Source organism: Tinamus guttatus, unplaced genomic scaffold (genome assembly GCF_059628265.1).
Source record: "Tinamus guttatus ecotype Peru unplaced genomic scaffold, ASM5962826v1 Tinamus_guttatus_pri_ptg000684l, whole genome shotgun sequence".
NCBI classification, from domain to species: domain Eukaryota; kingdom Metazoa; phylum Chordata; class Aves; order Tinamiformes; family Tinamidae; genus Tinamus; species Tinamus guttatus.
The window spans coordinates 62,090-83,350 of NW_028289218.1; the positions used below are offsets into that span (position 1 = coordinate 62,090).

The following is a 21,261-nucleotide window of genomic DNA, read 5'->3' on the forward strand; positions in this document are numbered from 1 at the left end:
CCGGGGCCGGGGCGGGACGGCGGGTGCCGGCCGCGCGCGGGGCGAGCGGCGCGTTCAGAAGCGCTGCGCAGCGCTCGGGCCGCGCCGCGATTGGCCGCGCGCCGCCAGTGACATCAGCCGGCTCACTTCCCATTGGCCGGCCCGTTGCTGGGACTGTAGGGCTTCCAGGGAGCCAGTTAACTCGCGCGGCGCCGCGCGGCCGCCGGGCTCGCGCCGCCGCCGCCGCCGCGGGGGACGCGCCGCTCGCTCCCGCCGCTGGCCGCGCCGGCCGCGGGCCCGACGGCAGCGCGGCGGGGCGGCCGCGGGGCGGCGCGCGCGGAGAGGCTCCCAGCCCCGCGCCCCGCGGGCGCCGGCGGCCGCGTCGCCCTTTTAAGCGCGCGCGGCGGGGCGCGCGGAGCAGCACGCGGCGTGCGGAGGGCGCGCGGCCATTGGGCGGCGGGGCGCGCTGGCCACGCCCTCCGCGCCGAGCGGCGCCCGTGAGTGGAGGGGGGAGAAGGTAAACAGAGCCGGCGCGCCCTGCGCGCTGACCAATGGCGGGGGCGGCCCCGGCGGCGGGGCGGGGGGCTCCCAACCTGACGTGATGGGAGTCGGCGCTGCCGGAGCCGGAGCGCGCGGACGGCGAGCGCAGCGCAGCGCGGGGCGCCCGGCGCCTCCACACCCCCCGACCGCCTCCTCCGCCGCCGCCGCCGCGGGGCTGCCCCCGGCGCAACCCGCTCGGCGCCGCCACCCTCCGCCTCTCGCCGCCGCCCGGAGCGGCCCCCGCGCCGCGGCCCCGCCGCGGGACATGGCTTGAGGCGGCGCCGCGGGGAGCGCAGCGCGGCGCGGGCAGCGGGAGCCGCCCCCTCTGCGCGGCCGCACCATGTCGGCCGTCGCCTACATGGACTTCGTGGCCGCCCAGTGCCTCGTGTCCATCTCGAACCGCTCGGCCGTGCCCGAGGCGGCGCGGCTGAAGGTGGCGGACGAGGGGGACGTGGGCAAGGAGCTGCGCGACCCTCGCGACGCCTGGAAGGACTACTGCACGCTCGTGACCATCGCCAAGAGCCTGCTCGAGCTGAACAAGTACCGCGCGCTGCCCGCGCCTTCCGTCTGCAGCGACAGCGTGGAGAGCCCCGACGACGAGGACGCGGGCTCCGAGAGCGACGTGACCACGGAGGCGGGCTCGAGCCCGGCGTGCAGCCCGCCGCCCGCGCCCGCGCCGCGCCGCGCCGCCGCCAAGGGCGCGCTGGCGGCCGAGAAGCGGCACAAGTGCCCGTACAGCGGCTGCGGCAAGGTCTACGGCAAGTCCTCCCACCTCAAGGCGCACTACCGCGTGCACACAGGTCAGCGCGGCGGCGCCGCGGCCTCGCGTGAACCCGCCGCGCTGCCCGCGCCCGCGGGAGGCGCCCGGGGCGGGCGCAGGTGCGCGCGGGAGAAGCTCTGCGCCCATCTGCGCGCCCGCTTCCCAGCCGCCTGAAAAAATTGTTCCGCACCGGCAGGGGTGGTTGGAAGCGTTATTTATTTATTTATTTATTTACTCCGGCTTGGGGTCCGTTTTCTATGCACGGTTAGGCGCGCGACGCGCTCCTTGCGGGCACGTCCCTAAAAATGCCCCAAGGGGGCTCGCCCCGGCGCGGGGCCGGGTCCCTGGCGGGTGAGAGCAGGGGCGGCGCGCGGCCCCGAGCCGGGCGCGCCCCCCGGCGTGGCGCGGAGGGCGTGGCGCGCTGGGCGCGCTGGGCGCGCGGGCAGGGGCGGCTCGCGCGGCAGCTCCGCGGTGCCGCCGCCCCGTCAGCGCGCGGGACCGGCGCGGCTGCGCGCGCCTCTGCCCCCCGCGCGCGCCTCTGCTCCGCGCGCGTTTCCAAACGTCTCCGGCGCGGGCGGCCCACGGACAGCCGCGCGCGTCCGGGCTGCGCGGGTGGCTGCTGCTTTCGAGGTGTCCTGCGCCATGAAGCTGCGCGTCCTGGCGCCTCTGCGCCCCTGGCCGCGCTCGCGGCCCGAGGAGGGAGCCCTGGCGCTGCCCGGGCGCAGCGGGCGCCGCGGTTACGTGTCCCGCAGGGAGCCCCGGAGCCGGGGAGGGGGCGCTCGGTGCGGATCCGCAGCCACCCTCGGGGCCCGCCCCGGCGCCTGGCGTGTTACCGCTTCCAGGACTGAAGCTCCGAGGCTGCGTTGGAGGCTGCATGTAACTGATACCTTGCAGGATTTTGTCTCACAAGTGGCAGAGGGCAGTGTCATTTCCATGTAGTGCCCATTGCTCAGATACCCGCCCTGATATGGAGACCAAAATAGGCCTCAGTTGGGGTAGAGTGCGGGGTATGGGGAAGCAAATAAATACAGTGTAAACCCACGTCATCTGCCACAAGCAGTACTGTCTGAAGTATCCTCTGAAATGGCATGAGGCTCACAGGATGCCACCCTCACTCCACGTAACAAATGTTTAGCTTGTATATGCTAGTGTGCCTTCGCTGCAGTTCTGTGTATTTAAAATTGCTACAAATAGCCCATGTATTAAACAGTCAGAGCTTTCCAATATGACCGGAGTTAGTTGTAGATAACTAAGATAGTAAATGATACTGCTAATGCCAATTATTTTTATAAATGGTGGAATAATTCCATAGCAACAGTAAGATACAATTGGATCTCCAGTTATTCATAACTACGTGTTGCAGAAAACATTAAACTGCTCAGTACTTTTATTATAATTATTATTATTTCTAATATTATTATATTAATTATTATTTTATTATAATAATTATTATTATTTCTCTCTCACATTTCCAAACCTTTTGAGTTCCTTCCACCTACTTTCATTTTTTTTTAGTCTGAGATGGTTTTCCAGGACATCAGCTTGATTTCTTGCTGCTTGTAGCTTTTAGCTGAATTAGATACACATCCACCAGTAGAAGCTTCCTGGTCTTAAATTTTTTATATTACCCTCATTCTCTCAGACTTGGAAAATGACCTCGGGATTTCCCTTCACAACCACAATTTTCCTTGTACCAGCATCCCATTTTTCACTCATAGATGCTAGATAATCAGGTTAGAAATCTCTCAATGCTGATGTTTGCTCTTGATGAGGATCTGAACGTTCACTGGACCATCTGTTGTCACCTAATGGAAAGTGAGACTTGAAATAACAGATAGTTAGGAGAACAAAGCCTTCATGTTCAAAAGTTAGAGGTCTGTATCTATTAATAATTCCTTCAGCCTGTTGGTTCAAAGGCATCCTGTATTTCAGAGACTAAAAGTACATGTGTGTTGACTGTTGGTTTGCATGAAGTCTGGACCTTTACTGTTTAGTTCAGTTTCCAGAAGACTTATATTATACGTCCATCCACAATTGTCTTCTGAGGTGATCTCAGTGGAATAAGTCTTTTGATGGTACTTGCAAAAAAACCTGTGATACAAAGACAAGCTTATCACTAGAACTGCATATTGCCTGTCTCATCATTATGACCCCAAAATATTTTGGAATTTCTTGTTTAATTTCTGGTGTCCCAGACAGGAATGCTATTACAGATAAGATTGTTCCATGTGCACTATTTCCAGTAGCATCTCTGGGGTGGGTGGTAGAAGATACAAGGTGGTATTATCCCAAGAGGTGGTAAAACAAAAGTTATTTGCCTGGAGGGCAAAATTGAAAGACAAAGTGACCTTATCTTCATAGATAATGTTATAAGAGTAGGATGCCAGACTGTAAACTCCAAACTGAATTTGGGAAGCATCAGAAAGGATTTCAAGAGTGCTCCATCTGCAGGAGGCTCTTCAGCATTGAGGTGGCAGGGCGAATCTTGCAGGCTTTTCCTCAAAGACCTTCTACGTGTAGAAACGACCCAGGCACCCAAGCAAGAGGTGCAGAGCTACAGAAGCAATGGGGCGCTCGGGAGAAAGCAAGGGCAGAGCAAGAAGGGGACAAGTATGAGTGGATAGATACACAGAATACAAAAGCTTCTTCAAATACTTAGGAGTTTAGGAAGTCCAGTCGTACTTAAATAAATAAATAAAACAAGGAAGAGAAAACTTAGCGGAGAAGGATGTGCAGGCTAGAGGACTTTGCAGGAAGATGAAGGCAGATGGGCGTTCACAGGAGATCTCAGTTAGAAAAGCTGCTCAAGGAGACCTGAGCACAGGGCGACAGAAGCTTAGGGAAGAATGGCAGGAGAAACTGAATAAAGGAACGGATATGTGGTAAGAGGTGTGAAGGAAAGCCATTTAAAGAGTATATGGAAGCTGAGAACAAATTCTCCTTGCTAGGAGAAGGCAATAGAGATGGTACTATGAAGTTAGTTTGTCTCTTACACAGCATGCAGAAGTTTACTTGCTTAAGGAGGTGAATCCTCCTTCCCAGAATTAGCTGTACAGTTTGGTGGGAAGTCCATGTCCACATGAGGTCTTAAGAGATTGGACAATTGGGGGGGGGGGGGGGGGGAAGCTGTTTTTAAAAAAGTTCTCCCTTATAAACCAGGCTTTGCAGTCAAGTACATCATCTTAAATCAGCTCCAAACAATGCAAAGAGTTTTCCAACACTGCATTATGCCCTTAAAACTCTTCTGACATCATTGTCCTAACTGAAAGGCAGTTGTAGGCTGTGGTGAAAGCGTGGATCCTTGGATTGCTGTTTTGCAAAGTGAAGCTGAGAAGCATTTTTGATTTAAATGGGAGAGATAAGAAGCACAGCTGATAAATTGCCCATCTAGATACCGCAGCTCTGGGCTGGGACCCGTATCAGTTCGGTGCCGTTTTGGCTGAGCTGCTTTGTCATTTGTGTTCTAGATAATCGCTGGCTCGACAGACTGTGCAGATGCAGATATGCTGACAATCCTCTGCTTGCCTAGAGCTTTTTGGGGTATTTTATGGGAGCATAATCTGAAATTTAGCATTTTAAGCCCTTCTTATCAAGCTCATGCGACGTCACATTGCAACTTCATTTACAGAAAGACCGAAGGCGGAGTGGACCCAGCAGGATATTTTTGCCAAAATGAGACCTCCATCTGAAACCCCTGTTCCCAAGAACTCAGAAAAAAATGGGTAAATTCCTGGAGTATTAATAGACATATTTCCAAGTCTGGGAGAAACATTAGCATATTGCTTGGAAGCCCTTGCTAACTGAGCAAAGCAGGCAAAATTCACAAGATCACTTTCAGTGTTGCCCAATTTCTCTCTCCTTTTTTTTTTTTTTAAGTTAGACTACATTTTGCAACAGGAATTTACTTCATAAAATTCACATGGGTTGTATTGATGCAGTCAGTTTAAAGAAGTGCTCATGTAGGAGAGACGCAATGAGCAGGCATCACCCATACAAATGCATATATTGAATATATCCATTGCCAGATGGGTATATTGGAAATGCAGCTCGAGTTGTGTTCTGCGTGTTGTTGTGTGGTAGTACTGAAGACTGTGTGGTGGGCATCACCCATTTTTTTTAAATTTTTAAGTGTATATATTTATTTTAAAGCAGGTGTGCCTTGCACCCCTGGCTGTTAGGCTGGGTACAGCCTTTGCCCTTCACGAGGTGCAGCCCCGTGTGCGCCTCGCTGCTGCTCATTGCCTTGTGTTGCTCCCAGACCTGCATCTGGGGGAACAGGTTGAAGCCAAGCTGAGATTAGGAAGCCAGACTCTGGGTGGTGACAGTGAGGCACGTTCCAAATAACGTTTATTTATGATAATGTGGCTATCAGCTAGACTTAAGCTACAGTGATTGTGAATGGCCTGAGAATGCTCTATAAATGCCTTGAAATTGAAATAAGTCTGTTGAAATATTGACTAATCGATTCGTAGAAAAGTAATGATATGGTCTTTCTGACTACACCAAAAACTGTGGCCAGTGGTGTAACTTAGTGTGCTCAGGAGCGCTGTGTGTTGCTGGCCTCGAGCCCTGAGCTCGTTGTTACATGGGCACGTTGATAAGATAGCGGTGTCTCGGCCTCCCTCAGCCCTGTCTTCAGAGGACAGGACATGCTGCCACGAGGGACGGCAGCCCCGGCCTCAAGGACGTGTTGGCTGTGGCCACGCTGTACCCAGCAGCTTGGGGCCTGCAGGATGTTACTAGCAGCTGAAGGACCTGCTGTCCAGCTCCCTGCTGTGAGGAGTCTGGGGGTTCTCCTCGGAGAGGAACATGTCTCTGTCCCTTTCCCTGTCGAAGTTGCTCTCCTTTAACAAGCATTTAATGCTTAGGGTTTAGGACCCTAAATGCAGAGCTCCTCGATCCTGGGCAAGTGCTGTAAGCACCAGGCTATGAGTTGGTCTCTCTCCATGTCTCAATTAATATTTCAATACTACTGTAAAATGGAGGTTCAAATTGGGGAAAAAAAAAAAAAAAAGAGAGAGAGAGAGAGAGAGATAGCAAGTTAATCCATAGTTCCAAAGAGTTTACTGATGAAGTTACTACTCTATGTTCTGGTAAGTGTGGACTTAACTCTATGATGGAATTTAAAAAGAGATCTTCTATTTCCTAGGTAGCTCCCCTGGCCTATGGTTAACAGGGGGGCCATTTCCCCACCCACCCCCCAAAAATTACTTTTTAAGGCCCACGAGGAGGAATCTAGTCCAGCAGAGAAGCTCCAGAGATAGGAGCTCCCGAGATATGTAGCATCGTACCAGCTTGGGGCAGCAGGAAGACGGTGCCTCACGGGGACCTGGACATGAGCTGGGACTCGCAGCAGCTCAGCAGGGCTGGGTTTGAGCAGGTGCTTTTGTGTCTGCTCTGTTGAAAAGTCTGTAACACCTGCATATGTACGCAGAGGTTGAATGGTGGTTTTAAGAATGCTGGAGCAGTCGAAATACTTTGCTCTAGGCAGCTTTTCAGCATCCCATTTAGGATGTTCAGCCCTAAATGGTGGTGTAGTAAACCACCTGGTGCAGATTATCTGTCCATTGCCTATTGTAGTAGGGGTCTGTTTGACCTGTTGCCAGACTAACTCGTTTGGGTTCAAGTCTTTTAGAAATATTTGTTTTATATAAATAGTACCCACAAGCTGGGCATTGATCTTGCTCTGTGCTGCCTCTCACCACAATACCTGTAGCTTTGTGGTTGCCCCATCTTGTAAAGGTCCAATTTTGGAATATCACAGAAGAAGAGAAGGATGCTTGAAAGGCCCCCAGTCATCTGCCCAGAAGTAGGTGTACAGATGCTCTCAAGACTTGCCTTCATCAGGACACCTGGGGTTTTGACTGAGCGGCCCACATGCAGTGGCCCACAGGAAATGACTCATTCAAGATATGTGTGGGAAACAAGGACACTGCTGTGCTGGAAGCTATGCTGAGGCAAGGAAGAAAGATTTCTTCTTTTTTTCTTTTTTTCCCCCTTCCCCTCTTGCATTAAGCTGGACCATGTTTGTAGCATCTACAGAACAGTGAACATAAGATGCAGATTGTAGTTCAGGACCAGATCTTCTCAAGATATAGAGATTACAGAGATTTCTTCGGGCAATTTAGGCTCCAGCAGCCACAGAGATTCAGGAAGATCTTGGAGGACAAAGGCAAGATGAAGGTATGTCAGATTCTCTTTATTTGAACTGTGCAGAGTTGATTTGAACGAACCATGCTGAAGCCAAGGGAGTGCTGCTCTGCCATCCCCATTCCCTCACTTCAGCAAGCACCAGTTCTGTTCTCCTAAGTAATTTTGCTCTTGCCCAAAAGCTCTTAGATGCTCTTCACTTTCAGTGAAGCTCACAGGGCTTAGGACAGGGCATGCACTAGGACTGGAGCAAAGAGAATAGCCCAAGTGTAGGATCATCAACTTTGTCTTCTACTTTTTTTCACCTCCCACATACACTCTCTGTGGCGGGAGGAAAAAAACACCTCTGTCCAGAACTTCTCTGCCAGTTGCTTCCCTGAATTATGTCATCTTTGATAAGTCACTGACCTGCAGCTCCAACCTCAGTCATCCACATCAAAGGCAGCATTTTTAGTGAGAAAACAAATGGTGAATCAGAATAGTGGCTGCTAGCTGTATTATTTACAATTCTGCTATTGCCATTTTTCTTTCATTCTCTCAGAAACCCTTGCTGCACCAGATCACAGCATGGAAAATCTGTCATGCCTCAGAGTAGGGCAAAACTAAATAGCTGACCCTCTAGTAAGAAGAAAATGGAAAGTCACTGCTTGGATAGAGAGTTTAAACTTGCAGAGAAAGAAATTCTCCATATGAGGGAGAGGAGGGGGAGCTGGATGAAAAGATCAAATGAAGCAAGAGAACAGAGACCAAAAGGCAATGGCATGAGCATCCATATGGGATTTAAAATGAGCTGGTGTTGCAGCAGGCTGACTCCAGAGAGGATCTCTGAAGAGCCAGTCTGCACATCTCAGCACACACTGATTCCTCAGACCTGTCTCTGGAGGTATGCAGGGCGAAGAAGGGCAAGTTTACTGACACACCTATTCCAATAACCTCTAAAACAACTTCTGATTTCCTTTTTTTAATTTTTATTTCTGTAGACTGCCCTGCATATATTTTGAAATAAAATCATTTACATCTTTTTCTCTCTTATCATCAGATTTCTACTGTGCATGATGCATCAACAATTCTAAATTACTATTGGACATTTCTTCTTTACTTGATTAAAATCTAAGCTAAGCCAAAGCTTGAAACAGAAGAAGTATGCTGCCAGCAAGTGAAACTATATTTAATGGTGTGCTTCTTTCAAGCATTAGTGATGCTGATCCTGGAAATAAAGAGGGGAAAACTTACAAAAATTACATGTCTGGCTTAGATGCAGCACAGGAATTAATAGTGCCAGATGGAGGCAGCACCAGCCCGTGTTGCAGCATTTCATGGTGTGGCCTGTCCAGATGTGTATGAGGCACAGGGTACCTCAAGACTTGTTTCCACGCTGTTGCACAAACCCCTCTCTGGTGCTTTAAAAACCCACTGCGTTGAATACAAGCAGCAAGTACGTGCCCGCCTTTGCCGAGCGCACAATCATCACCTGTCAGCAGGCACCTCTACCTTGCTTCAAAGGCCTTGCAACAACTGCTCCTTGCACGGCTGCTGGGTGCCGATGCCGTAGCTCCCGGGGCCGCCTCTCCACGCGGCCGCCTCTCCGCGCTGCCCGGTCGGTTGTGGCTCTGCAGCCAAGGCGGGCAGTGGATTCCTGGCTCAGAGATGGGCGCTGGGCGCCTGGACGAGTCTCCCTCCCCCTCGTCTCTCTGCTCTTGAAAAGTCTAGGGCTTTAACACTTTCTTGCAGCACGGATTATGCCTGGCCTACTTTCCTATGCGCGTCTCTGAAGTGGTTGTGACAGTCTCCAAAAGCCTGCGTGACCGAGGTGATGAAGCCGCTTGCTGTAGCCGTGCTTGGGACGTGGCTGTCGGTGGCTTGCCGTGGGTTCCAGCTGTGGTTTCTGTTCTTTTATGGAACTGTCTGTATCTCCTAGGCATCTCTGCCATATTTGCCACCTCAAGCTCCTTGGCAACCCCTGCCTCAAGAGGGGGACATTCCCTGCCCGTGCAAGGCTCTCTACCTGCAAGTGATGCTCTGAGCGGCCCTGGAAGTGCTGCAGCATTTTTTAGGGAGCCTCCAGTGCCCCTGACTGTAGGTTACGCCTGAAGTGCGCCATGTGAAGTGTTTGTGCTGGGGGCTGATGATGGAAGTCACGCCACCACCACTGCATTTCAGAAGGAATGTCAGGAGCCAGCTCTCTTCTAGTTTTTCTTGCTTCCAATGAAAGTGGAGGGTACACAAAAATCGGCTGCTTTCTACAGGGATATATGGAGTCAGATTCCAAACACCTGCTTCTCAGCATGCAGTTGGATACAACGATGCCTCAAATGCAGACACTGAGCCCCAAATACAGTGAGCCTGTCTTTTTAGCCTAGGTACCTGACCTTCAGTAGAGTTAGGCTCTTCTGCTGGCTGAAGAGTTGTTAGGTAGGTGTCGAGAAACGTTGTGTCTGGGGAAGGGGCAAGAATGCCTGAACTTGCTCCACTGCAGAGTGTAGGTACCTGACATGGGGCCATATGGTAAATGCCCTTGTGCAAATAGAACTCACTGTATTTCTCCCACCTTCCGGGGCGATCCCGAGGGTTTTCTCCATCTTCCTGTGATAGCTGCCTGCAGCAGCTGTGAGAGGCGCAGGGAACGGGCGGTTGGAGGCAGTACCGGCGGGAGCACGGCCCAGCGTGCTCGCACGCACCTCCCCGTGCTGCCCGGTGCTGCTGCTGCGTCACGCAAACAGGGGCAGCTCGGGGTTTGGTTTTCCTCCATACAGGCTGCGCTTACTCACAGGAGCTTCTACTCATGTCTTAAAAGACACACAAGGAAGGCAAGAAACCTGTAGGAAAGTCCAGGTTGCACTGGCTCTCAGGGGTGTCCCCTCGAAGCGCTCTGGGCTCAGTGCTCTGCGCTACGCGGGCATTTTGCTGCTTTTTGCACTCCTTCCTGTGGGCCCAGCCGTGCTGCGTGGTGGGGAAAAGAGGGCTGCAATGTGGTGGCGTCTGCCTGCGTGGTGCTTCACTAAAACTTCACCAAGCAGTCTGGCACAGGACAGCTTGCTTCTCAAGAAAGACCCTGTAGTTAGAGCCTGAGCCACTAAAACAGCTGCACTTACATTCAAGAGTTTTCCAGGAGTGCTTTTGGTGCCCATGGCATGGCTAAACCTCTGTTTACCAAGCGCCCCGTCTCGCCTTTGATGTTGCTCGATGTTTGGGTGCCTTCCCCTCCGCACTCAGCAGTACTTTGTGTCTCCTCGTTGTCATCCCAGCAGCTGCGCTGCTCACTCCTCGGGTCCCTGCTCCTCCGTCTCGCGTTCTGCTGTTGTGCCTGGGGACCACTCCAAGGCAGACTGCTGTGTGCGAGACTCCCATCTTCTGCCATCTGTGAATGCAAAGTGAGCTTGTGTGTTGGGCCCAACTTCGCAGTGTCACAAAATACGGAGTTCTTGAATTTCTTTCTTTCCAACTCTTCCAAGTTGGAAAAACTCCTGGGATAGCTTTTATGTTTCATGGTTGATTATAAATAACTGTCAAATAACTGTCATTTATATTCCTTCCAGGAGATTCTTAAGAAAGGGAATTAAGGCATCAAAATGCACTGGTACATGGTGTCTGTGATTGCAAGCTTTCATGCAAAGTTAAAGTTTTCATTTCCTTCTAAGGAATCTAATTGAGGAAGAATTAGACCTGTGACTGTATGCAAGACCGCTGCAACCTGCGGAGGTGAATTGGAAGGGTTTGGGATGCTGGAGAAGTTAAAACGAACTCACTCCTGACACCCTGCTTTTTAGTACCAATGTGTGCAGGGGATATATTTTGGGTTCAGGTGGTTGGCTTGATGCTTTATCAACATAGCAGAAACTCGTATTGATAGGGCTATGAGTGGCACGATCATTTTCTTGCCCTCAAAGCAGGTATCAGCCCTTCATTTGCTCAAGCAGTGTGGTTTTCCAGAGGAGGGAGAGCAGAGGCACAGGGCGCGCAGCGGGGCCCTCTCTGCGTTCCTGCTGCCACAGCACCCTCGTGCTGCGCAGCTCGCCTGGTCACCTCCACGCTCGGTTCTTCTTTCATCTGCTTTTCTAGCAATGGCCACAGATGGTTTTGTTAGTGGAATGGAGGCACCCTCGGAGCAGCGCTGGCGCTCCTTCCCCGAGCCCCACGGGGAGCTCAGCATAAAGGGTGCTGGGGAGCAGCAGAGTTCGGCTGTGACTGCGGCCGCGCTCGAGGTTGTGTTGGGCCGTGCGCTGATCACCAGGCACCTGGTGATGGGCAGCTGGGGAGCCGAGCAGCTCCGCGGGCCCTGGCACTGCGCGAGAGACGCGGGCAGCTTCTCTGCGGGGCAGCCTCTCGGCGGCCGCCCGGCTGCTGCCGCCGGTGCCCATGCCCTGAGGCAGCCCCGCTTTCCTCCCGCAGGCGAGCGGCCCTTCCCCTGCACGTGGCCCGACTGCCTTAAGAAGTTCTCCCGCTCCGACGAGCTCACGCGGCACTATCGAACGCACACGGGCGAGAAGCAGTTCCGGTGCCCCCTCTGCGAGAAGCGCTTCATGCGGAGCGACCACCTGACCAAGCACGCGCGGCGCCACACCGAGTTCCACCCCAGCATGATCAAGAGGTCCAAGAGGTCCAGCTCGAGCGCCTCGTGAAGGCAGAGCTGGCCCGCGGGGAGCGAGGCAGGGAGCCGCGCAAGGACATCATGGCGGCACCGGCTCCCCGCGAAGCCCATGGACAGACACCAGCTGCCCCCTGGCCCCGGCTCCCTCGCGCCCTGGGACAGCAGCACCAGCGCGAGGGCGGCCGGCGCAAGGGCAGGGCGGGCGGGCGGGGGCGGCCTCCTCGCGCGGCGGCCTCCTCGCGCGGCTCGCTGGTGTATATACGTGTGCCTGGGCGGCGCGGCCTGCGGCACCGCGGGGGCGCGATCCCACCGTCTTTGTGATTGCTGTGTCATGAACATGTTTTGTTGAGCGATGTGATGCTGCTTGTATTTAAAACTTGTTGAGTAAAACCACTTTCCAAGTCACTTCTCGATAATGCTCAAGTAAAGAAACTCCATAGCACATCCTAGAAGTGGATTTTACTTCTCTCTCAGAATGATCCTTCATTTAGAAAGACTGTTAAGACTAACACTGCATCTGTTTAGAAATAACGTCTGATGGACATAACAAAATAAGGTCAATTTATACCGAAGAAGACCCATTAAAGTAAATGGGTCTTTTAAATTTTTCTTTGTATTAACTATACTTTTGAATATAAGCTTCACTTTTTTTTTCCAGTAAAAACGTGCATAATTCAAGCAGAGAGTTAAAGCAAAAACAAACAACAGCTCAGTCCTTTTCTGATGGTATGTGTATTTAGCTCCATTTTCAGTTACCTGGAAAAAATACAAGTCGGTCTACATAACGTGGCAGGGTTGAGGGCAGAAACATTTGTCTCTTGATTGATCCTATACTTTCATTTGATAATAAATACCGTACTGTACTATAGAAATGCCACTAACAGTGCTTTATTCTGCTGTATTTCGTTTGAATGGATGCATAACAGCAGCTACCATCTTTATAAACTGCTGCTTTTTTAAAGGTTTTTTCTCTTCATACACTTGCCTTAAAGATTTATTCTCTTCATACACTTGCCTGATTCCTGCAGAATCCAATGGGAGTTCTGTGTGCTTATGGAGAGAGTAGACCTTTCCTTAAGAGCACTCTGCTAATGGAAACAGCTGAAATTATTGCAAAGAGCACTTTGAAAGGGCTCCTGTATATCTCTTTAGAGCTGTTTCTGTAGAGTATGGGGGAAAACCGTGACCTAGTTGGGAATACAGCGCAGAAGGAGTGTCGTGATACTCCTTATGCCATAAGCTTCCCATGGGACTTTATACCTGTGTCACACGTGACATATTGGTAAAGGTAATATTGCATTTATTTTAAAGTTATGTTTTGCTCTTTTAAGAGCAGCAAAAACATCACCGAAGAAGAACTTTAAATCGTTGTTATTTGGGTGTTTCATCTTTGTTTATGTTAAAAGCTAAGAGGTTATCAGTGACTTTTCCTTCCCCAACTATCTATAGGGGGAGAATTATGTTTACACATTTTTCTTTCCAGAAACATTCTTTTTTTCTGTTCTGTTTTTACCCCTTCCTCAAGAAGAGGAAGAGGAGGTGCAGCCCTACGTAGAGACCTACGGCCAAATTCATCTCGGGAGTAATCAGACTGAAATATGAAGTGTTTCCACTACAGATGAATTTAGGTCATCCTGTAAAATTTTGTACATAAAAATCTTGTTAGTACACCTGCAATTACAGTATCTTATTGTTTTACCTGATATAAAGCTTGCTTCCTAGAAAACAAAAAAATCAACTCAGAGAGTATTTTATTCTACAGTTATATATGGCTTTCAGCATTAGAAATCAGTTTGCATATAGTGTTTTTACCTGTGTAGTTCATGATAAATTCCGTCTATGTGAAGAGAACTGCTTTTAAGGCATTAGGGATATTGAGCAGTCTGTGGAATCAAAAGGGATGGGTTTTCTTCAGCGAAGACATCAGGAAACCAAGCACACTTTCTACCTCCGTTTCAGCTTTTTGAAACATTTGTTTTAGAAACCAAACTTTAATTTTTGGTGTCCAAATTGGGTGGTAGGGACGTGCGTTCTTCCTAATAAAAGCAGGGTACCCTCAGTGTTTCTGCTGGGCTGGAAATGCTCAGAGGGACCTGCTCACCAGCGCTGTCGATGCTGCCTTGTGGAGAGGGCTCAGGGCGCGTGGGCCCGGGCAGGGCCTTCGCCACCGTCTCCGCTGCTCTCCGAGAGGATCGCGCGAGCGTAGAGCCCGTCCCGCCGTCCACAGCGCGGCCGCTTTGCAGGGCGGCTCTGGAGTACTTGGAAAATTAAGGCCTGATGCTGTGAAACACGAAACAGCCTCACGTCCTGTGAGCCACAACGGGGATCTGCAGCTGATGGGCACCGCGTAAATCAACACATAGACGTTTTGGCCACTTTGCTACCAGGGTTAACCTACATATGGATATGGATGTCCAACTGTAGGGATCCTGTCTGGAATATTTGAGGTAGAACACACATTAAAGAAAAAAAAAAAACTCATTTCTTCATAATTCTAGAAGAATTAACAGATGGGGATACTTTGGTCCATGCTACAACAGGTCGTGTGAACTCGTGTCATTATGACTTGTGACAGGACCTTTTTTCTGAAAAAAACCTCCTGTAGAGTAACTGTTTTGCTCTAATGTAAACTATATTTCAGCATGAGAGAGACGTGATTAATGTGATTCATTAACCACTAACAGAATACATCGGGAAGGATCAGGTTTGGAGAACATTATTTACTCTTGTGTTCAAGTGGGTTTTTGATTATTTTTTTCTTCCTTTCTTTTAGAAAAGGCAAACAATAGCTCTGACACATGAAATAAACTCCGGGTTACTTCTTTGCCTCTTGAAGTTAAGTTTAGAGAGAGTGTTGCAGTTGTGGGAAAGGAAAATCAGGTTCTCTAGTAATGTATGTACTTGTACTATTTTGAAAATACTTAATAGTGCTGAAGTTAGGACAGCTCCTCTCCTTGGTTAAGAAAGCCCATTACTATAGAGAAACCATGGCTTTAAAGGTATAGCTGTACAACATATATCTTTTTGAACATTTTTTCAGTACCTGTATTACAGATCTATTTTCAGTTTGCAGATGGACTTAGCCCAGCGTACACCAGACTGGACACATACGTCAAAATGCTGTTTTACAGATTAGCGATCTGTGACACTGTAAAATACCAACTTTCCGACAGTTTAGTCAGTTTTATTTTTGTACAGTATTCGTATCCTTTATAAGTTATTTTGCTGTCCTGTTTTGTAAATCACATGAAATTGTAAAAAAAAGAAAAGGAAAAAAAAAAGTAGGCATAGATGTTTTTGTACATATGTATATATACTGTCCAAATAAAAAAAAAATGAAAAAAGGTACCAAAAAAGCAAATGTTGTTTCGCATAATTGGAATCAGAGACTGATCATGAAACCAGTCTGGATGATTACAAAAATGCTGCTGTGTGTGCAGAAATCCGTGAGTTTAGTGTAATGGGGCCAGCTCAGAGGATCGCGGTGCTGCACATTGGTGGATTCGGGTGCTACTTTGCTGCTTTTCCCAGGTATTCTCCCCCTTCCTCCTGCCACTCATGCAGGGGACAACAGACCGTGGGGCAAGTGTCGGCTCGCGGCAGGCGCTGCCCTCGGGGTCGTTTCTCCTCGCTGCTCAGCGGCATTTTGAGCTCAGCCTCGCGCTCCTGCTGGCCCTATGCAGCTTTCCAAGAGCTGAGGATGCTTCAGCCGCCTCCACGTACCCGGGGTTTGGAGGGACTTGCCTGCGCAAGGAGAAGACCTCTGCGGGAGGGAGGGAGGGAGGGAAGGAGGACACACGGTGGTCTCGACTCACTGCGGGTTGGCCCCTCTGGACTAGCCGAACCCCATAATTCACATCCACAGAGTCACTGGGTTCCCGCGCCATGCTGGGAGCTCCAAGCCCACATCCAAGGGAATCCTGACCCCCTGGAAGGGCGGGCAGAGGCAGAGGGTGGGATGGTGCCATCTGCACCTCAAGCAAGGTGTGGGAGCAGACACCAGGCTTTTGACAGGCATCTTTAGTGGAGTGGTCATTTTTACACCCAGGTATGGGAGCTTTCTGTGCTGAGGATGATAAGTCGAAAGACAAAACGCAGCAAACTCAGCACAGTTTTCTGGTTTTTCTCCCTCATTTTTTGGAATGCCAAGACACAGGACTGGGGCATTTAGCTCATTCTCCTACAGTCCCCTTGATACAGCACTTTTCACATATTTCCCATTAAAATATTTTTTTTCTTCAGAGATCTTGGAAAGCTATCCCTAGTGTAGACAAGGCTTTAGCCTTTGGAAGAGTTTTCAACCACTGAGACCTAAGAGACACTGCAGAGTAGCTCTCACATGGACCTTGGAGATTGTGGTTGGACTGGACACGACACACAAAGAGCAGAAACATTCTAGCGGTGCTGGCACGAGGACTTCACCTAGGGAGCGAGGATGTAAGTAGGACCCCGAGCACGAACACACTGATTCGCAGAGCACGGTGACTAAAGGACTTGTTTTTAATTCCTTTCTACTGAGGGGAGAAGAAAGGCAACATGACAAGCAAGGCCATAAGAGTTCAGTTAAATGTGTGCAAAAAGCACATTCAAGACATGCAAATCTTACCTCCTGAGGTGCCTTTCACTTTCACCAAAGTCTAAAACACACCGTGTTCACCAGGCACTCAAGAGCCAAGCAGTTAGAGAGGTTTCCTTCTTCCTCCGAGCTTCACAAGAACTGCTGTCTTCCCAAGAGCGTTCACGCTTTCCCAGGGGTCTTTAACAAAACCTCTTCCAGGTCAAGCTCCTCACATCTCACAGGCATGTCTGGCAAACTACGACAACTTAATGCAGTCGCAGCCGCCAGAATCACGTACGTACCAAAATCTGCTTCAAGGGATGGCCTTAGAGCAAAGAAGTTTCCCAATGGCAAGAATGGTGCAATTACAGTGCTCTGAGTGTCACTGTGTCATTGCTTGAAACGTGCCTTGGTTATTAGAGTTATCTCAACAGATATTGTAGAATGCTCCCCCTTTTCAAAGGGCGGAACTTTTGATTCACATTATTTTTAGTCCTTAATAAGTACTTATTTATGAGTTGTTACACACGGCATTTTTCCCGTTTATGTATCTGCATAGGAGCTCTTCTACTCCTTCGGGGGAAGAGGAATCAGAGCTCCTGTTGCTTTCAATGCCTATTTTGAAGTAGATGCAAGTTTCTGGTTTTTTATTGGCACGTGTCCCCCAACACCACTCTCTGCTGTTTTTCGTATTAAAAGCCCTCAGCTTCTGTTTCAGCATTGTCTGCTGCCTCATAGGCCATGCAATGCCAATCAAAGCAGAACATAGAAGTCTGCATTGCTGAACAGAAGCTACAAGGGAAACGAAGCATCTAAATTACAGGATGAGTAGATAAGACAACTTTTCATCCTTTCATATAAACCTGGAGATCCAAACAAAACCCTGTGGGAGTTGAGAAGATGCAGAGAAAGAAACCAAAGGGTATTGACTGCATCAAACCTCTCCTGATCTTCAGTTAATGGCATGCAGAGAAAAGGGTGACTAAGTTACATCAGAGCATATGTAGGGTTTGGGCTCTTCTGCTGTTCAACGCAGGGGCCTTGGATGGTGTTTCCAGATGGAAAGCACCTGTGGGAGGGTATGAAAAGCCATATGTAACTGCTCAGTCAAAATCACGAGGACAGGAAAGCCATGGTATTAATTTAGACAGTGTTGGTGGCAAATCTTTACCCCTGCTTTACTGGATCACAGGAAGATGAACCAGGCCTTCCTTAAAAACTGAGCTACCTGCAACTATCACATGCAGTGAACCACTTTTCTCAGAGGTATGTACTTTTAACTGAAATATTTGAAGTCTGACAGCCTTCCTATAAACTCCTTTAAAACAAAATAAGATATATCCTCCCAATATAACATATGCCAATAATTTTACATGAGTAAACTGGTCTAAGGCATATTGATGCTTATGGAGCTGCATACATACTGCAGCCAGTACCACTTTAATTATCCTGGCACCAGACCAGCACATTTTATAGCCTAAAGTGTGTTCTGAACAGTGCTGACCAGAAAAGCAGGGCAATTCTGCTCAGAAGCAGGTACCTGGGGATCCGGATTCTCAGGGACTGGGACCCACAAAAAACGCTGCAATCCCAGTCACTTTTGGCATGAGCAAATACCGAAGCATCGTCACAGCAGCGCAGAGGGGCCAAGGCTGCTGCGGCATGCAGCACCGTGGCCCCTCCTGCTCTTTTTCCTACCACCTGCCTTGCAGTCACTTCATCCTCGCGGTTCTTAATTCTTGAGGAAGAAAAAAAAAACAAAAAAAACACAAAAAACCACTTTGTTTTTTGTGACAGAGGTATCCCAAGACCCAGATGGAGGTAATAAAGCATTAAGGGATTGCAAGCAAGATCAACCAACACAATGTTAACAGCCTAAAGCTCCGTTTGCAGTCTGGTGAGGGGGGGAACCTGAAGATGTTTGTAAGGTCTCTTCCCAGATCTGCTGCGTTTGGTCCTTGTCTCTTCCTTATGGACACAGAAAGCAGCAAATGTTCCTTCCCACCAGCAGGTGGAGGAAGATTGGTTTCTCTTCTGCTGAAAACATGAATTCTTCAGACTGGCCAGGTCTCAAAAGGACACCTGCCCCTTCTGCACTGCTCACTGAACAATGCTCCAGGTCACAGGAGTCTGCTAAATAACACCAAGTTTAGAATACCTGGTATAGCTTTTTTCCCCTCTGCTTATCTTCCCCCTATACCCTTATTTATTTTCACCACAGTTTTTCTCTGGACTTTCTCACCAGATGTCTATTCACATACTTTTTCCTCTTTAAACTACACCATACTGTTCATGTTAAAACATGCATTCACTTTGAACTGTCCACATTGTACCACATTGTTTACCTCCATCGTTTTTGCACTGTTCTTCTCCAAGGCTCCTTGCCATCTTCTGTGGCCTCCTTTCACTGAACATTTGCCCTTTTGCTCCTGCTTGTGGCAACATCAGCTTTGCCCACTGTCACCAGCAGTTACATTCCCCCCCAGAGTGGCTTCGTGGCTGTGGGCAGGAGGCCTGGGTGACCAGGGAGGGCCCTAGGAGAGGAGCGGGGCTCGCAGGCCACTGGTTACCCCATCTTCTGCCGCTGCCCCTGCTGAGTCTCAGCATCTGTCATGGTGGTCCCTGACCAGTTACTCGTAGAGCAGAGGAGGGTTTTCTTCTCCCCTCCTCCCTCCAAGTTATAGGGGGAAAGGTGCCTCTGTAACAGAAAGTTCTGGAAAAGTTTCATTCTGGACAGTTTGTTTCAGTAACCCACATCCAAAAAGGGTGCACTTGGCTCTGTGGTGAAGCTTGAGCGCCGAGGTCGCTCCTCATCACACCGGCTGCCCCACCAGGGGCCTTTCCTCACACAGCGTCGCTTAAAGCAGAACGAACGCCCACCACTCAGGACAGGGAAGGTGAGCGGGTGCGCGTAGCACCAACGCAGCTCCCGTAAGACTGCAGAACACTTTGATGCAGAACTGAGCCGATACGGCTCCTCAGTGCGGCCCCTCGATGGCAGCAGCGGCGCTGAAGGCTCCGGGCGCAGGAGGGAGGCAGAGCGGGAGCCGCGCGTTGCGCAGGCCCTCCCCGAGCTGCTCCCGGGGCGCTGCGCCGACACCAGCAGCATCCGCGGGAGGTGCCCACGCCAGCGGGTATCGGGAGGTGCCCACGCCAGCGGGTATCGGTGTTACAGAGCCCCCTCCTCACTGCATCCCACCCCGCTACCCAAACCAGCGCGTGGGCAGCGCACACGGCTGCAGGCAGCGCACTAAGAGATACGCACGTGCTTGCAAAAGGGAATAACTGCCTCATCTCACACACTTGCTTGACCTAACACTTTTATTTCCTTTCTAGGAAACATAAAGAACTGGTACTGGAACTGGGCAAGGCAATATTAACACTTACTAGTAAAAGATGACCAGGAAAATAAAAGGCTGAGGGAACAAGCAAGCAACCATAGGCTCATGAAAGTAACTGTATTTCTACAAAGTACATGAAGAGGAGTTTGAAGATGGGCCAGCAGCTTCTAGAAAGGAAGCATCAGCTAAATTGCTTAGTAATGAAAAAGCAGGAAGGTGGATCTGAACAATGAACAAGGCCTCCCGTAGTGTTAATTCACCCAATTCACCTGCTCTCCGGCCTAGCGGGATGCACGTTCTGGCCCCTGCAGGGCTCCTGCCTGCGGCGGAGCCGCCTGTCACCCCCCGCGCAGAGGCCCATCAGCTCCCCCCTGTATTCCTGCTCCGGTCAGCGACCGGCCCATCAGCTCCCTCCCGCGTTCCCGCTCCAGGAACAGCCGGCTCCCAGCTATGCACGAGGGCAGCACGCAGCTTGCCAAGGCCTCTGCCATGGAATACAGCAAAGGTGAAACTCAATTTACACTTCAGCTCTCAGGAACACTCAGGGTCCTCCCATTTCTCTGCTTTTCAGAGGTCTCGTCTAGCTGCAGTAAAAGTTGGATATTAGATGCCTGTTTAACCTTAGCTGCCACCCATGTCCCCCTCCTCACAATAATACTGAAATTGATCTCTTGTGCTTGTGTAGCAACTGTCCCAGAGGGGCTAGGTGGAAGCAAAAAAAAAACCCAACCCTGAGGAGCAGCAAGGAAGTTGGCAGCAACACAAGGGTGCTGCCCACAGCTAAGGAAGGACAGGTGACACTGCAGCTCCACTCGGTGACTTTGTGGGGGTCCTCGCGGTTGAACACGGTACCTCACGGGAAGACCCTCTGTGTGTCAGCATATTCCCAAGCACAGCAAGGAGGCACCTGCCCAGGAACCATCAGGTTTCCCACAGAAACATGCACATGTGAGGCACACATGTTTGCTTACAGCCTGCTTGCAATTCGCAGTAGCTGCTTTTATAGCAGTGAGTTTTTTCTATTCCCCCTGCCAAGAAAGGTGTTAACTAGCGGCCAGTGAAGCCCTCGGGCCACTATCCTGCTGCTGTGGTAGAGCTTTGCTGCTTGTCACACTGTCTGGAGGAAGGTATGGAGTGACAGTGTATGGAGTGACACACTCTTGTTACTGCTGAAGATACTGGCAGCGTTTTGGGTCAGCAGTGACAGCTGCAAGGAGAAAAGGCAACACTCGCAAGCCCTCATCCTCATCCAGCAGGAAGTACACTATCAAGAGGAAAAGGCAGAATTCCACTACTGCAAGTGAAAGACAAGCTTGTAGTACGTACCTCAGCCTGGAACACAAGG

The 21,261-nt window shown here is 50.4% G+C and overlaps 1 protein-coding gene across 1 annotated transcript; it reads left to right on the forward strand.

Moving 5' to 3' along the window:
- Nucleotides 1-831: 831 nt before the first annotated feature.
- LOC148591870 (Krueppel-like factor 9) lies at nt 832-12,048 on the forward strand. Its single transcript, XM_088536626.1, has 2 exons — nt 832-1,319; nt 11,819-12,048. Exons 1-2 carry the CDS (start codon nt 860-862, stop codon nt 12,046-12,048), a joined length of 690 nt encoding a protein of 229 aa, XP_088392752.1. The 5' UTR covers nt 832-859.
- Nucleotides 12,049-21,261: the final 9,213 nt, after the last annotated feature.